The sequence below is a fragment of the Pogona vitticeps genome, chromosome 2 (assembly GCF_051106095.1).
Source record: "Pogona vitticeps strain Pit_001003342236 chromosome 2, PviZW2.1, whole genome shotgun sequence".
Lineage (NCBI taxonomy): Eukaryota > Metazoa > Chordata > Lepidosauria > Squamata > Agamidae > Pogona > Pogona vitticeps.
Genome location: NC_135784.1, coordinates 163,006,967 through 163,025,561, shown reverse-complemented (window position 1 = coordinate 163,025,561; position 18,595 = coordinate 163,006,967). Strand labels below are relative to the sequence as shown.

The following is an 18,595-nucleotide window of genomic DNA, read 5'->3' as shown; positions in this document are numbered from 1 at the left end:
ACAACCAGCAATGAGTTGTGGGTAACTACTTCAATGGGTTATTCCAGCATTAGGGGCACTGAAGCATAAGCTTCATTACTTTCATAGTAGATCCACCCCATGCTGGGTTCTCATACCCAGTATAGAAACATAGCAGTGTTTACTTGTTTATCACAGAAGCTGTCTGAATGAAGGCAATGCCAGGGCTGTGTATCATAGACTAAGAGAGATCTACAGCCTGCTGTGTGAATGGCTAGCTTTTCCTCAGAAGATATTTTAGTTACTCAACAAATATCAATCTATCAACATAGTAGCATGTCCTGGCGAACCATGTGGGAATTATACTGCTTTATGAACCCTGTTTAGGAATGTTTTCACATGCACTAGACAAAAATGTGAAGGAAGAGTTGCATTGTACCAATATGCCCCACTTTCCACGGGCATGCACAGTGATTGCCCCCAACCCTGGCACCTGCCGCTAAGTAGGAAGGCCTGGAGAAAAGCAGCCTTTCCATATTTAGCTGCACATGTTAAAGTGTCCATATGAAGCTGGAACTGCCATTGCTAAGGGTCTCCAACATTATTTAACAAGTATAGACAGAAGACTTCCTCCCGGAGGATGGATGCGCTATGTGTGCAGGGTTCGTTGGTTCTCATGCCATCACAGGAAGGGCTACTTGATGCAGCCTTACCTCACTCCCCATGCATGAGATATATTTCAATATAAGGTACAGAGGCAGTTTCATCTGCCTCACAACTCCATGAGAACTGTTTCTAAATCTTGCCTGCCTTCCATCTAACACACAGGGAAAGGGGCAACTCTAGCCTACAGGGCTCATATTAAACTTTTACTAGCAAGAGACCTCTGCTTTTTGCACCTCTGCCAAGCTTGTAAGCAGAGAGTTTGGTTTTTCAATGGAGCAGCTTGCCCCTTTTAATCTCCTTCTAACCTGCTCCTCTCCTTTCTCTTTTGCAGCATCTAGCAGTGCTCTGACCTCTGGCACATACCCACCAAGTGACTAGTGCTGTCAAGAAACAGAGCAAAGCCTCCCTGATAGCATCTAACAAAAGCAGATTCTGCTCAGTGACTTTCAAAGGCAGCACAATCCTACCAGGTAACTCCCCCGTCCACCCCACACACATAAACCAACTTCAAGGATTCAGAGGCCAGAATACATTCATTGTTTGCCCAGCCACATATTTCTTCAACCTATGCCTTTTCCACCAATGATTGATTTAAATGGAGTTGTTTACCTGGCCTCAGAAAGAAAAGAACTGGACCACTGTATTATTTACCTTTTTTCCTTTCATGCCTTTGTGAAGCTGCTTTTGCTTCCTTCTCTCGTCCTTTCTTTGCCCTGCCCCACCCCATCAGGTTTAAAAAACAGTTTAAAACTGTCTCAACAAGAAGTGCTGCACTCCTTTTTTTAAAAATGGTGCCTCTCACTTCACTGGCAAGGAACAAAAAGCCGAGGTTAGCAAGGCTGGTTTGCCCATCAAGCAGCAAAAAGCTACTTTTCTCCAAGTTGTGTTCACAACCTCTGTTGACACTGAATTCCTGGGCAAACAGGCAGAGCCTCTGCATTTAAACAAGGCGAAAGTCTGCAAGGATTAAGGAAGAGAGGTTCATGTGTGCACCATTTTTGATGCATTCACGGGCCATGGGATATATGTTAACCTGAAGCAATCAAAGGAGCCAGTCTTGAGGGTAGGCAAGAAGGAGCCTGAAAAAATCTGCTGGACGCCTGGCACAAGCCAGGCTGGAACCGGGCAACTCATGAGTAGAGTCAGAAGGAAAAGTTTACTGTCCTTCCAGAGCACAACAGAACAGGTTGGCCAGAGAGTGAAATTGGGAGCCAGTGTGGTGCAGCAGAGAGAAGAAGCCTCACAATTGATTCTAAAACATAAACCACAGAAAGCAATTAACAGGAGATGCACTGAAAAGGTATCTCTGATTGTGGATATAATAAACCTTTGTGACTTCTGATGCTTACCTCAAACAGGAGGTTGTTTCAAACTCAAACTGCATCCAAGCTGGGGAAGAATTAACTCCTTCTTGCCCACCCACTTTACCTCTTAGCCTCCCTCCCTTCCCAACCATCTGTGAGCTTCACCTTCCTGCCTCTCCCCCACCTCCCCGCCTGCTTATTTTACTGCTACTCCCCTCTCAGCCCTGGGGAGAAGGAAATTCTGCCTTCCTTGTTGTGTTGCTGAAGCTTAGGGATGGAAGAGTATTTCTCTGAATTTAACAATCTCAAGAATCCTAAGATATGCCTTCACCTCAGGAATCTGTACACTGGCAAACTTTATGGATGGGGAAATGAAGTATGGCACAAAATGGCACACGTCTAATCTGTGTACAACTGAACAAACATATTTTAGTCTACAAGAGGGAAGAGTAAATGAATGCACATTTTAGGGAAGAGAGGTAACATGCAAATAATTAAGCACTTTAGGAAAATTGTGCAAAGTATACACAAATGTCTAGGTGGGAAGTAAAAACTAATATGGGCAAACAGGCACAGGATGAGAAGGGAATGCAGATGGGGTTTGGAGAAGCGTGATGGCATTGGGGCAGAGATGTTCACGTCCCTCCTGGAGTTCCTTTGGTACAAACCCCGGAGGGTTGCTGAGACTTGTAGTGTCTTCAATGCATCCAGTAGGTCCTGAAAGATCTGCGTTAGCCCGGACTCCTTGTGCTTGGTTTGCTGACATGGCAGAGAGAAGCAGGGTGGGAAAAAGAAAAAGCTCCCGGACCAGAAGCAACATTAATGGGTTGATGGGAGGGAAAGGGGCTGCTAGCAGGTGGGTGAGAAGGTCCTTGGAGAGTGAGTGTGCTTGAGGGTCTTAGCTGCTTTCCTTCAGGTTCTCTTACCATCCTTCCACAGCTGCTGGCTTCCAGAGGCATACTAGATCCCCTAACTAGTAACCATGGGTGGACCTATCTTCATTGAATCTATCTAATCCCCTTTTGAAGCCACCTACATTGGCAACCTTGTCTTGTGGAACTCTACCCTACTGGCACCATCTTCCATCATTTGTCAATGCAGTGGGCAAAGAAGTTAAGTCCTTTGGCCTGTCCTACCAATTCATCCCCATTGGGTGGACCAAGCTTTTAATGCTATGAGATGGGGGTGGGTGGGGACGTACAGTACTTCTCTCTGACAGTGTGCTCCACACCACATAATAATTTAAAATGCTGCTGTCAAACTCCCCTTACCTTCTCTCCCACTCCCATCCCAGCTAAACAGCCTCAAGTGCTGTTCACCTTTCCTCACAGGGAAGGTTAGTCCAGCTGCCTGATAGTTTTAGTTCCTTTGATTAACCATTTCCAGCAAGCATTCACAGCACTGGGCATCATGAGAAGTAAATGGCGATGTTATCTGCTGTAGTGCATGCTCATGAAGTATGTAGACCCCAGCTTAACAACCTCTTCTTCCACTCAGCCCTTTTTTTGCTAACTCCTACCTCACCTGGACATTTTCGGGAAAGCCAAAAAATTACAAGGATGGTATGGAGTATCTGGGCAGAAGGGCTTTGGGCCTGATTTGTAATGGGTTGTGTGTGGGGAGTTTCAAGAGAGTGTTGGACTGAAGAGGTTTTTGTCTTAGTCCTGAAATTTTCCAAGCCCCACCCGATCACAACTCTACTCTGAGGAAAAGCTAAAGGAGAGAAGAGTCAGGAAATATTTACTGCTTTGCACAAAGGGCAGATGAAAAAATGTAACACGATGCCAAAGTCAGCAACGCCAGGCTCATGCAAAGAGGAGGCGGAGTGAATCTGCAGACAGAGAAGCAACATCACTGAAGATAAGAACGGCCCCCTTACGGGCTGTCCTGACACCAACAGAAAGTAATCCATTCCAAGCACTCTCATACTGAACTACATTAAGGTAGTGAGGGCACTCTCCCTACCAAGATTCCCTCTGAATATAAGTTGGGAACATGCTTTACTTTTATGACTGAAAACATGTAAAAATGGCCCACCACCAGAAGACTCTATCTCTTCAGATTCTTGATGGCTCAGTGAATCTTCAGAGTCTTGGCACAACTCCTCCTGATGGTCAGGAGATGAGCTTAAAGTCACACAGAGATACAACAGTGAATGATACTACTGCACAATGCGGGACATAACTTCTCTGGTGGGAGAAAGCTCTAGGCTCAGAGGAGCATTAATTGGTCAACTACTGATAGTTTTTTCCCCCTTTGAAGAGTTTTGTGTCTACCACAAAGAAACAGCTGCAGAAGTTTTGTGCTATCCAGCTTCTATAATAATAATAATAATAATAATAATAATAATAATAATAATAATAATAATAATAATAATAATAATAATAATAATAATAATAATAATGAGAGAGAGAAATGTGTCAATAGGTTTTTAAAAGAAGTTTCGTAACCAAATTGGATAATAATTAGAATTTACAGAAACAGTTTCCCGTTCTGAGGGAATCAAACCTGCCAAGACCTGTACAGGAGATGTCTTTTCAATTTGGAGTTTTTCAAAAGACATTACTCTTAATAATATTTTTAAAATATCATTACTGCTCTTAGAAACAGCATAGTAGCACTCATTCAGACGTTGCACCATTTGAAAAAAAAGAGGTGCAGTATTTCTTATGGAGAGTTTCCATGAGAAACATTTCCTTCTGTGGCCCCTAATGGCATTTCAACCACTTGTATGAACATGCTGGAGGTCATACACTTGTTTTTAGGCAGGAAAAATTTAAGAAACCTAGGTGTAGAAACCAAAAGTCTACTGTATAATGAATGTGACTTCTTGTCTTCTGTTCAGTGGACACCAAAAATAAAGTAACATTGAACCAGAAAGAATGACTGATGTGGAACTTAATGGTAGAGTCAGAAGGACTTGATCATATGGTATTTTTGAAAGAAGTGCACAGTGCGACACCCTCTCATGCCGCAGAAAGACTCAGCAAAAATTCTTTTAATATCTTTGCTCTCAGGAGAAAAAAATGTCAAAATCTACTGAATACTGCTACAGTCCTTTTATATGTTAATTCAACATCCCTCCCCCCCCGAAATAGTATGATTGGCAAGCCCTGGTAAAAGAAAGACACAGTCACATATAAATTTAACTGTGATTGGAAGATGGAGCTGTCAGTTGCAAGTTCTCTCCTCCCCAGCTCTTCTTATTCTGGTGTTGACCTTATATGGACAGCAGTGGGGTGAAATGTGTCAACTTAAGAGATGCCCCTTGTGCCTCTAGCCATATCCCAGTCCAATTTACTAATGAATCTACAGAAGTGTAAAGATTCAGAAGCAGCCTACTTCAGATGAGATTCCCCAGTTCAGATTCATTGCCTAAATCTGCACAGATCAGCCCAATTCCTTTCTGCATTTGGGATTTATCTGAACCCAAAATGCACTCCTCATAATCACAATGAACGCTTCTCATGATCACACCTGTGACTGCTTCATGACAATGGTCAAGAGAGGTGGAATATTATTGTATTTCACAACAATGCACCTCTCCTGACTTAGCACTCTGCATATATAGATGATATACCTGCCGGGTTTCAGCAGGTATTTTTTTGAGGGACGTGGTGGTGCTGGGGGCTAAACTGCAGAAGCCTGTGCTGCAGGGTCAGAAGACCAGCAGTTGTAAGATCGAATCCACGCGACGGAGTGAGCGCCCGTTGCTTTGTCCCAGCTCCTCGCCAACCTAGCAGTTGGAAAGCATGTAAAAATGCGAGGAGATAAATAGGGACCACCTCGGTGGGAAGGTAAAATGGTGTTCCCTAGTTACGCTGGCAAGGTGGCAACGGAAACTGTCCGGATAAGCACTGGCTCTACGGCTTGAAAAACAGGATGAGTACCGCCCCCTAGAGTCGGACACGACTGGACTAAAAATGTCAAGGGGAGCCTTTACCCTTACCTATATATAGAATAGAGGCAAGCCTCTGTGCTTCAAATAACTACATTCTGTGCTGGGACCCTAAGGTCCCAAGGAAGAAAATAGCATCCAAAAATAATGGAGGTTCCTCTGGAAAGTAGTTGCCACCGGCTACCCAAAGGAGTGTTACAGCCGGGTGACCCAAACTTTGCATCCCCAAGGAGGGTAGAATACAATAGGACATGGTAGCAAACTAACTCTACCAATGTTCTTGTTGTTGTTGTTGTTTTGTCGTTTAGTCCTGTCCGACTCTTCATGTCTGCATCTAAGTGACAGAGCTTTCAAGGTATGCAGGCTATTTAAGGAGTGGCTTTATCATTACCACCATCCCACTAGTGAGTTTCCATGGTTAAGTAGGGATTTGAACCCAGGTCTCCTGCAGCCCTAGTGCATTACTCTATCCCCTATGACACACTAGTGACTCTCATTTTAATTAATCGGTCACTGTATTACTAAAGTGACAGTGAGGTCTTTTCCAGGAACACAGTTGATGATACAGGACGGAGCAATGAAAATTAGAGACGTCGATATTAAGGAAAGAGTATAAGTGATGGCCCAGAAATATTCCCTAGGCAAGTGGTTAAACAGCTTTCCAGGCGCCTCTTTGTTTGATGCTAGAGAGCCTGCGATCAAAGGAAGCAGGGAGGTCTGAATGGCTTGAAGTGAATTTCCCTGCTAAAAGAGGACAGGACTGAGGAGCAATTCCTGACACAGGTAAGAAGGGAGAAAAGGGTCGGTGAGTTCCCAAATGGCTGATGTATGAGCCAATCTTAAAGAGGATAACAAAGCAGGAAATGAGGGTGGCTTGCCAAATACAAGGGAAGAACTGTTCTGAGCCTTCCAAAACACCACCCACAGATGCTCTAGGCTGGCATTTTAAAGACAAACAACTCTCAAGAAAATTGGCAAGGATGGGCATATTCTCCACACAACTCACAAGGAAGTCTATGTTCAACTGAGCCAATGGCTCTGGCAGCTGAAGCCTCGTCTCCTTGAGCATAGTTTGAATTCCTTGAATTCCATGTTTTGAGTTCCTGTGGAAAGGTTGTCCTCTGATTTTGTATCTAGACCAAACACAGGGAGGAGGAGGAGGGAGGAGGAGGAGGAAGGCAGAATGAATGCTGGGGAATTCCTTTCTGAACCAGGCAGACATAATTGTGCCTTGAAGCATTATGGCTATAATTGCGCCCTGACAATTACAACCCTAATGCTTCAGATAAGAATGCCTAAGAAAGGGAGAGATGAAGGCGCATCCTCTTTCTGTACGTATTTTGTCAAACTACAAGAAAGGGCTATTTTAAAAATAATTTGGCAAATGCAATTTACTGCTGCATTTTCTAGCCTATAAATAAATGGTCCTGGTTAAAGGCAATGTCTGGGATGAAAAGAAAGCATTCAGTTTGCTTTGCAACACTGTTTTGTGTGGATCAGTCTGTAGTTCCCACCAGTGGTTTTACAGCCACCATTACTTTGTGCTGAATTTGTATGCAATAAAAGTTTTAACCCACAGATGTCTGTGTTTTGCTATACACTAACACTGGCATGTTCAATTTATACTTGCTCAAAAGCTCTGTGGAAGAGTTTCTGCCCCTCTTCTGAATAAATGGGTAAGGAAAAAGGGATCAAGATCTTTTTTTTTTTTTACCAAACTTTTTGTACTGCTGCTTCAACAAGGTTCCCATCCTTCTGTTTTTGATTTGGTTTAATCTGAAGGACTGTAATGTTTAGAGTGGAGGAGGTAGAGAGATAAAAGGGAAGAACCATCTGCTGTACACCTCGCCAGTGTGGTCTGCACCACACACTTGTGGCAAACATTCTGTGCATCTTCTAAAACAGATTGTCCATGAGTCAGGGACAGGTTGGACACACTGGCATCTTGTGGCTTCCAAGAATGAACATCTACAAGATCTCTTGTCTCCCTTCCCTCCCTTTTTTCAAAGTTCAGACAAGCTCTTAAAAATAATACCTGGTAGATATGCAAGCAGTCAACAAATTCAAATGCAGTTAGTAATTTACTTTATGGCTCCTCCCACAACCTCAGCCCAACTTTATTTATCTATCTATCTATCTATCTATCTATCTATCTATCTATCTATCTATCTATCTATCTATCTATCTATCTATCTATCTATCTATCTATCTATCTATCTATCTATCTATCTATCTATCTATCTATCTATCTATCTATCTATTTATTTATTTATTTATTTATTTATTTAAAATTTCCAAAACAAATGCAAGAATACAAAATAGAGTGGGCAGCATATAAGTTGAATGAATGAATGAATGAATGAATGAATGAATGAATGAATAAATAAATAAATAAATAAATAAATAAATAAAAATGCCTACCTACCTACCTACCTACCTACCTACCTACCTACCTACCTACCTACCTACCTACCTACCTACATACCTACCTACCTACCTACCTACCTACCTACCTACCTACCTACCTACCTACCTACCTAGCTACCTACCTACCTACCTACCTACCTACCTACCTACCTACCTACCTACATACATACATACATACATACATACATACATACTAATACAATCTAAAACACAGTGCACCCCCATATCCACAGGACCCTTTCGAGCAATACTTTTATTATGAACGTTCTTTCCAAAATTGTATTGATTGTTGCTTAGAGGCTTTCCCCTTTCCTTTCACTAATACAAATTCAATAAATCTACCCCAAATAGCTTAAAAATATTTAAACTTATGTCCCCTCTTTTCATCTTAAGTTCAGTAGTCAATTTATCATTTAACGCAATGTTCCATACTTCATTATACCAATCTTCTAATTTAAAATCATTTTTATCTTTCCAGAATCTAGCTATTAATATTCTAGCACTTGTCATAAAATTAGAAATCAATTCCTTTGAGCAATAATCAAGTTCTCATCTTATCAAAAATTGATAGCAAAGTAATTTTAGAATTAAGTTTGATATCTTTTCCAAATATATCAAAAATCAATTTCCAAAATTTCTGAATCAATTTACACTCCCACCACATATGATAATACATGCCAATTTCTTCATCACATTTCCAACAGGCCTTAGAATAGTCTGAATTTATTATGTTCAATTTCACTGGCGTCATGTACCACCTTAAACTAATTTTAATTTTTTTCCTTTATTCTTACCGACATTAATCTTAAAAATCTCATCTTCCAAATTTTTGTCCAATCCTGTTTTAATTTCTGTCTTTAAATCATGTTCCCAAATTGATTTCAAACCTTCTATTTCAGTCTCTTTTTCCTCTTGTTCCAAAATTAGGTTACAAATTCTACTTACTACCTTCCTCAAAGCATCTTTCTGCATGTCTTCATGTGATGATAGAAATTGTTCATACTTAGTACATTCTCTAAATTTATTTATTTTTTTACCTGCTCCTGAATTGTTTTCATTAACTCCACCCAAGCATGAAGTCCGTTCAGTTTTGCTTCCAGTTCAGTTTTGTGCAAAAAGCCGTTGTCCAGATCCTGCACAGCACAGCAAGAGAGAGAAAGAACTGATGTTTTGGGATTTGGCTGGATACCGTACAAGGATCTTGCCATTTTGGAATAGGGGGCATCAACAACACGCCAGATGGCTTTTGACCTCCTGGGGATGAGGTGGGAGGAGACACCAAATGCTCAAATGTCTACCAAGCGTTCCTACCAAAATGCCCATTTCCTCCTACCCATACCATGGGGCTCCATTAACTGTACAGTTTACAGACAAAAAAACTGCATAGCTCTCATATTTCCTTGGGCACCATTTCGACATTCAAACTGCTTTTAACAAAACTGTGCCCCACCACTGGTGGTCTTCCAAGTCTCTATTGGCAAAGAACCCTTCCTGTATCGACTTGAATGTCAAGTACCAGACTCCAAGCGTTCCAGCTTGGCTCATCCCACAGCTCAGAGGGGTGGGTGGGTCAGAAGAGTCCAACACCTTCCCCTCCAGGTCTGCTCGTTGCTTGCGGCCTCTGTGTATGCATCGTCTCCACTTGCTGCTGCATCTGCAAGTCTGTCCTCCAGACTGGAGGATTGTCATGACCTCTTTTCCTACCGCAAGAAAATGGGGCTCTCAGAAGCATGGCTTGCCACATATTTCTTGCTCTGAGGGAAGGATGGTTAGGGCAAAACGCCGAGCTCGAGGTGACCCTGGAGAGCACTCATGCTGCCCCGGGCATTGCCACTGCTGAACACTGGCCTTGATCTTTATATGGAACTTAAGTTTTAAATGCGCTGCCAGGCAGCTGCACAGGAACTGAAGGGTCAGATCATCCCAGAAGTCTTAAAATTGCCCCTGCTGTTGTCATTAACACAGTAGTAAAGGGGTCTAGGGCACTGGTTCTTAACCTTTGTTACTCAGATGTTTTTGGACTGCAATTCTCAGCTCGGCTGGCTGGGGTTTCTGGGAGTTGCAGTTCAAAAACACCTGATTAACAAAGGTTAAGAACCACTGGTCTAGGGAACAGAAGGTGGATCTGCCCTGTTTGAGGCCACACAACATGGATCCTGCATGTTCTGCAAAGGATTCTGGGTCTCCTCTCTCTCTCAGGGGCATGCTCTGTCAGTTTACATGGGGGACTTGGACCCAGGTGTCCAATGTTATGGGGAGCATATCTGAGCTGAGGGTCTGTTCAAAGACTCAGCCAGCTCCTTTCTGCAGCTGCGCACACACTTCGGGGAAAGCTATCTTTCAGGCAAGCTCTCCTATTACTATTGATCTCTCTCTCTCTCTGTGTGGGATTAAGGACTAGGGTTGCCATGTCAATAGTATCCTATTCCCTAAGGCAACCCTGGGGGTCCTTGGCAGATTTGAAGGGGGGGAGGGCACAGAATTGAAAACAATTCATCACACACCACCTTATTACAGTAGGTTAGTTATGCAACTTATACAATCCTGATTCGGCCTATATTTCTTTCATATTGTGTTTATGGCCATGCCCCCCCCAAAAGGGGGAAGGGGTTAAAAATGGCTGCCCTAAAGTTTCAAGGCCCTGTCCTGACATCAAAGGACAAACCCTTGTGATATCACAAGAATGGGATTTTGTAGTGTCACAAGAAGGGACTTTTAGATGCCATAGAGGTTTGGAGAGGGTATGGGGCTACTTTTCAGCCACCTCAGGAATCCAGGTAAATAAGGCTAGAGTCTAACTAAATCCCAGCTAAATCGGTAACATGGGAATCCAGAGCAGAATCCAGGTTTGAGGTGCATACCTGGCTTTCCCTCTGTTTTCCAAAATGCACGTATGATTTCATCAATTGTTCTATTAGAAATTAGGCGGAGTACAGAAGGAAGGAAGCTGGAAGCTGGACTAGCCTACGGAGTCATCATTTAATTATTAGATCAATTAGACTGCTGAATAGCACCAGCACAGTAAACAGAAAATAACTTGCACCTAGGTTTCGATCGGGGGATGAACACATTTGAAAAGAATTTCCAGTTCATAACAGCAGCCTGTCACTGGAAATATTTCCGACGCCCAACCTATTTCATTCCCAGAGTCCTCCATAGCCATAGCTGTCAACTTACACTCAAAGCGGCCTCTCCAGAGGCAGAGCTAAGGCAACTCTGTGGTGGCACAACAGTGTCATTATCGTTTTAAGAACAGGAAAGGCTGGAACATTCAGTTTGTATATAAAACAGTAGGATAATCTTGAACAGACTGGTTATAATTACATAGGTTTGGCCTAGAGACGTTGCAGTTGAATGCCAGCCGAACAATTGTAGGGTGTCTGAGTTCCATTTATAGAAGAATCTCCCTTTTGGATGAATAATGATCATACATATTTGAGGTCAAAATGATTATTTAATTGAAAGATGAAAGGCCATGGCTGCTGCATAAAATCAGTAGCCCCGAAATCTGTTCACCTCTTCAGGGACACATATACTGTACTTGTTGTGTCCATCCCACACTCTTTTACCTGGATTTCACTTACTTTGCACACAGTAGTGAGAAGGTTGAGGAAACTACTATAATAAAGAAGAGGAGGGCTGTCTAAATCTAAATTTAAAATCTGAAAATTTAAAAATCCAAATAGCGGAGTTGGACAATCCAATCCATTTTCATCTACCTTTCTCATTATTAATGTCTGAAATGTTTTTCAGTTTTTGAAGTCTGTTTAGCCATTCATATGTAGCGTATTTGTTTAGGTCTCTGGCTGCGGAGTCAGATCTTGGGAGTTTGATTCCCCTGTGCCTTCTGGGAATAGTAGAACCAGCCTGCGTGGCCTTGGAAAAGGTGCACAGTCCCAGGACACACACACACACCCAAAGAAGGAAAGGGTAAACCACTTCTGAGTATTCTCTAAATGGAAAAACCTGAAGAAGGTCACCATAAGTCTGAATTAACTTGATGGCACATGATGATGATGATTTAATGATTCATATCCCAAAACCTCATTCCAGCTCTAGTGAAGGTACTTACAAAAGGAGGGCTGAATGTAGTTTTAAAACTAAACATTTAAAATGCAAAACAATCATTAATTTTAAAAATTACTCGTAGTGTAATGTGTGGCAAGATGAAATACCATCTCACATCTGTTCAGGCAGAGTGTTTAATCATCTCAGTTGTTTTTTTCAGGCAGACATGCCAGGGGGTGGCCTCTTTCTTTGTTCTCCTCTTTCATGGATTGTCAGTTCCCTGAAAATCTCACCAACTTCTATATTTGGTGGTTTCCGGGTTACATTAAAGCAAAGGGATCCATCCAATGAGATTTTTAAAAAGACTTTAAGGGTTTCCTCTCTTCCCTGTAAAATTAGGGAAGCCAGACCAACAGGTAATTTGTTTACCAAGGCAGATATAGCTGATCTGCCAACACAGTGCATGGATATGAAACCAAAAAGCATGCTGCCTACTTACCTTTTTGAGTACTGTGAAAGTGAACTCCATCCCTGTGCGCTTGTTTATTTCTTCCTCATACCTAAAGGAAGAAAGATATAGTAGGTATGCATGAAATGACAGAAGGTATTCATTTAACTGGTGTATATATTTTAAGTTCTCTAGTCTTGCCACCTTGATCTGCTTAGAAAATGAAATTCACACATACATATATACACACCCACCCACAAAAACCCCACATCTCTGCCACCTGTTTCCCGATGTGTAAATGTAAGGGGCCATAGCTTGTTGACCTATTGTGTTGTTCAGGTAAGTAATCATGAAAGCCTATTCCTATCCACAACAGTTCCCAGAACAATATCAAAATATATGGGAGAAGAAACTTCTGGGAATAGATGACAGAGGAAAACATGACTTCCGTTAAGTCCAGACAAGCTTGGGGAAAAAAAAATCCCTCTCAGTGTAGTGGACAGCTCACGATCTCAACACACCACCTCAAAGAACACAAGGAATTTCTTTCCAGTTCTCCATTCCTTTTACTGTACTTTTTTTAAAAGCCATGTTCAAAAAGTCTGTGACTCAGACTGGGTGACTAGCCCTAGAGCTGATCTATTATTGGCTAGTGCTGCCAGATGGTATGAAACTAGGAGCTACTGGTCAGCAACTAATTAACATCATCTAATTTTTTTGCTGTTTAAATCACTCCATCCCAACATCTGGGATAGGTATTTTTCCTAGTTCGTGCTTTCTAGCTGTTCCAGTTTAGAGGACACTATATTTTCTTCTTATATGAAAAAGCTGCTAATGTGTAGTGAAGTGGTAGCTAGCTAAGCTTAATTTCATTTAAATCATTCTGAATGTTTGCAGCAGCACATATTAGAAAAGCATGTGCTTAACTTGTGAAGAATCTCTCTAAGGTGTGTCAAAATGTATCTGATGGGGCCCAACGATTCTGAGGTTAACAAAATTAGATGGATGGGGTGGTGTCCCATTACACCTGAGTTCTCAGAAAAGGTTTCATGAGTGTAGGTTTTCAAAACAGGTTTGTTAAGCTGCTAAAGATGGGAGGGGAACTAAGGCTGCTTGGTTTTGTGATGCTGGCAGTCACAAAGATGTTCATGATCCATTTTCTTTTCAATAGGAAGCCACGGGGTGTAGCCTTAGGTGGTGTATAGGTCCCACAGGGCTCCCTGACGCAAGCTCTGAACACAATGGTTGGCATATTAATACTCTAGTGAATACCATTGAATGCATTCATCTTGGTAACACAACACATGTACATTATTATCTTATTGACAAAGATTAGCAGCAGAGAGTCATGTGGCACCTTAAAGACTCTCAGATATATTGTGGAATAAACTTTCGTAGACTACAGTACACTTAGTCAGAAGCATGGCCTGAAGCTTTGATTTAGGGTCCATTCTCCAGAAATCTGGACCAGAAAATCTCAGAGAATGACATGCTTCCAACTTGGCAACCCTACAGTTCATTCTCATAGCTTCATGCCAGCTAGACATGTACAGAAGCACCCTTGTCATTTTTTCACCTTGCATGCTTTTGGGCTGCCTGTCCTGGAATTCACACACTGGCCTTGAAATTCTTCACGGGTTCCCTACATTATCCATCTCACACATACACCATTCTGTGACATCGGAAGGCCTTCCTTTGAATTCCAGTGTCAGGGAATGGGACTATTGACCTGGCAACCCAAAGTAACAGTACATGTGGTTGTAAGCAGAATGTTGATCCTGAAGTCAGAGTGAAATTAAATAGTGAATGTACTGAGAATGATAATCCGGTTATTAACACTGGTCCTTAGCAAAGTTGTTGGTGACCACACAGATATCCTGGTGATAAGTGGGACAATTAACAAATGCAGTGTGACAAACATTGGTTAACCGATACACACTTCTGAGTTCTTCATACTATAGGTTATCACGATATGAAAGCAGCAGTTTCTTCACACTGTGAAGCAGTGAAGAGTCATATTTCTAATGGAATGTCTGTACTGCTCTCTTCTGATGAAACCACAGATGGTGGGTTATAGGCCTGTGCTTGCTCGCAGGTAACCTCCCAGACTTAAACAAGTGCTCACTAACCCTGATGGGCCTTTCAGCACAGATCCAAATGCAGTGATGAAACCTTGCTATAAATCCAGATCCTGACACTGCACTCACATCTGTTCTGACAACATTCTTACAGGATCTGCCAATGTCATGTACAGCATCAGGGGTTCATTCATTTGTTCGTATTCTAATGTGATCTACAGTGCTCCCTGTCAGCTGTGAGCATTCTACATAGAATACGGAGGGTGTTTCCCATCCCAAATAAAAATAATAAGCAATAATTGTATGCTGTCAAGTCAGTTCTGACTTATGGTGACCCTTTCCAGGGTTTTCTAGGCAGAATATATTCAGATGTGGTTTACTATTCCATTCTCCTGGTGGTGCGGTTTCGGGATCTGGATTTATAACAAGGTTTTATGATGCATCGTGATGAACACACATATGTGACGGTATCATTTGCCCAAGACCAGACAGGGTGGCTCCTCTCTTGGGATGCACAGTAGGGAACGGAGCTCCCAACCTCTGGCTCCACAGAAACATAACTCACTGAGCTATAAAGCCAGCCATATTAAAAAAAGAGACACTAGTCTGGCATGAGAAATGAAAGTACAGGAGAAAAAAAAAAACAGTAGCAGAACACTTTAATCTTCCAGAACATACTTAGCACTGACTTGGGTGCCTGCTGGGGAGCACAGAAAAAGTCAGAAGTCTATTAGAATGAGAGATGGCTAAATTACATTATATTAGCAAATCTAGTTTTATTGCTGGATGTTTGAACTGGGATAATGGTTTCTTAGAACACTATACTAATTGACTAGTTATCATAACAGTTTAGACATGGAAAGAGGACACTTTGTTGGCTGACAACACAAAGAAACATCAAAGGTAGATCACAGTGATAAACAGTCAAGTAGAAGTTTGGATTGGACAGCAGGTGCCACAGGTCTTAATTCTTCAGTTATTGCCAGGATATGCTATCATGAAGAGTTTAGTTAAGTGAAAGCATCAGTATCACTGTTATTAATTTTTTGTATTTTATTTTGCTCTGAGCTTAATACTGCACCATCAGCTGCGTGTACTGTGTATTTCTGTGGGCAATGTGTGCGTGGGCACACACACACACAGAGAGTGAGAGCGAGAGCTATGAACCTCTAAGATTATACTGTATTCCATCCCTCTGAAGAAGTGGGGTGTCAGACATGAAAACACATGCTATAATAAATTTGTTAGTTTTAAAGATGCCACAGATCTCTTAGGTGTTGTGCAGCTAGAGGCTAACACAACCATCTCTTGGGGCAGGGGGGAAATCAAACGTTTGCCTGTGCTGAATTTGAAAGAGAGAAATATTAGTCGGAGGGACATGGCTATAATGGATTATTAACCACATGACTGTTTTCTTTAGAGGCATTTATAAAATGAGAAAGACACCTCTTGCTCCATGAAACCCCCCCCCCTCCATATATTTTAGTTACATTTGATGAGTTCAGGTTTCTGGGAAGAACCAGGAAACTGTCATATGTTTCTTTCTCACTTGTCACGGGTGCAGTTCTGTAACAATGCACAAAATTCAAGGAGACCGACTCCTATGTAAGTGGGTGCGCAAGAGGACAAGCATGGCATCTGTTTCTCACAATGGCCAGGCGGGAGGGCAACAAGCCAAGTCTCCAGAGGCATGCAGCTTCTACATCACCCATCATTCACTAACAGTAAGCAGTTTTGGACTGCAGCTCCCAGCATCCCCCAGCTTGCATGGTTATTGGCTGGAGGATTCGAGGAGATGTAGTGCAGAAAAGTAATTTTCCCAAGATGTGCCACTGATAATTATTGTTCTCCCACGAATGTGCCTCAGCCCCATTGGAGTGCTATCATTCTGACAAGCCTCAACACACACGTTGGAAGGAAATGTTGAGGGAAACACAAAAACTTGCCTTATACCAAGTCCTTCCACCAGGTCACTTCTCTCAGCATTACCTAATTCAGTATTACCGACTGACTGGCAACATCTTTCCAGGGGCCGAGACCAAATCTACATGATAGCATCATACCCTTATTTCCTATTAGGTTCATGCTTCTCCTGTCCTTTTTCAAGCAAAGTGGAAACGTCAAATGTTTTTGTCACAGAATGAAAGAGTAATTCCATTTCTGAAGGTGTGATGAATTGAGCACTTCCTTGTGTTTATAAGCTTTTTAAAAATGTGCCATGCTGCATCGCCTGTGTGAATTCATCACCATGCATCTGTTCCTGGATATACCTTAATGTGCATTGGTGCTATATGAAAATAGACTGGGGCCATGGACATCTTTGTCCAGTTTTAGTACTGGAACAGGATCCTCAGAGTGTGAGCAGGGATGTGTGAATATTTATCACCTGCTGTCATCACCAAGGTTCTGTTATTGTTCTGACTGGGGTTTGCAGTGAATTGCAAAACTTGACAGAATAAAGTTTGTACATTATGTTTCAAATTTATTTATTTATTAAACTTATATGCCACTCATCTGGAACGTGTCCACACTGGGCGGTTTAGATAAAATATGAAAATAAAATATGAAAATATAAATGTACTAAGAATAAGGCCCAAATTAACAGCAGAATTCAAGATGGAAAAAGAAAAGGAAAGGAAAAAAGAAAGATAGGCTAGGTGATGGCTGTAGGGAAGGCCTGCCTGTATAGCCTTGTCTTCAGATTGGCCTTAAAGGCCCTCACTGAGGGGGCCAGGTGGATCTCTACAGGTAAGTTGTTCCAGAGACAATGTATACATTTTCAAAATGCACCTTTTCAATTACGAGAATTTTTCAAGCATGTTGTTGTTTTGGAGTGAATCCCATTTATTTCATAAATGTGTGGATTTCTGTGAACCTCAGAAGTATCTCTCCCATCTCTAAGTGGGAGAAGCCTGGAAGATCACAATAATACAACCAAGCAGGAGATATTTATTTGCCATTATGTGAAGAGTATGTTGGAGTGAGTGGTGGGCCTTTGGTCTGATCTAGCATGGCTCTTCTTATTCTGTTTTGTTGCTCAAGCAAGGCAAGGCTCCAGTGCATAGTATATGCAGCCTGACCGACCTGCAGTTGCATACTGCCTTGTCAGTTGCAACGCTCCTATTTCCTTCTATACTTTGAAGGGAACTCTGAGACCTGAATGTGCAGGTCAATTCAAGTAGCTCAAGAGGACAGGTCTCAGCCATTGTCAGCGATGCTCCCAGTTCAAACCATGAAACCCTCGGATCAGCAAATATGCATGATACAACCTCAGTGACCATGAAAAAGGACGAACCAACAGAAACAGCCTGCAGCTTAGGGAACATACAACTTTTCCAAAGATGGAATGGGTAGTGACAGAACCTCCTCCACACCCTGGGAGCTACCTATTTCACAAGTCCTCTGACATGGGAGATGGCAGAAATGTTGGTTCTTCTGGTTTTTCCTGCCCTTTGGGCTGGAATGTTTGACTTGCAGCCAGGGCATGCATGTTATGAGTAATTACAGCCTAACTCATCCAAACAAACCTGCTCCCTCTCCATCCCCTCTTATCCTAACTACCTCCTAGGCTCAGCTCCCTCAGAGAGCAAGCTTTCTGTATCACAGGGATCTGACCACGTTTACCTGAGTGGGGAGCAGAGATGGAGCATGTCTTCCTTCTGGGATTACATCCCCATGGTTTTGACCTGTGGCAAGTGGGTTGCAGAACCCTTGCAATTGGTAGTATCAGGTACGGAGGTGTTGCATTTAGGAGATGACTTAGGTGGAAGGGGAGAGGCTACTTCCTAACTGCAAGAGATGAAATGCT

General features: G+C 42.2%; 1 protein-coding gene across 2 annotated transcripts in view; it reads right to left on the bottom strand.

Moving 5' to 3' along the window:
* The window catches only part of LOC110091588 (uncharacterized), a 60,630-nt gene that overhangs the window by 14,145 nt on the left and 27,890 nt on the right, over positions 1-18,595 (bottom strand). Inside the window, exons 3-4 of one of the 2 annotated variants that reach the window (XM_072991057.2) lie at positions 12,761-12,821; positions 9,291-9,386 (exon numbers count right to left, since the gene is read on the bottom strand). In XM_072991057.2, coding sequence (XP_072847158.2) covers positions 9,291-9,386; positions 12,761-12,821 — 157 coding nt within the window. Of the gene's footprint in view, positions 1-1,275; positions 1,437-9,290; positions 9,387-12,760; positions 12,822-18,595 lie in introns of those variants that run through there. The other variant, XM_072991058.2, reaches the window with a different exon arrangement.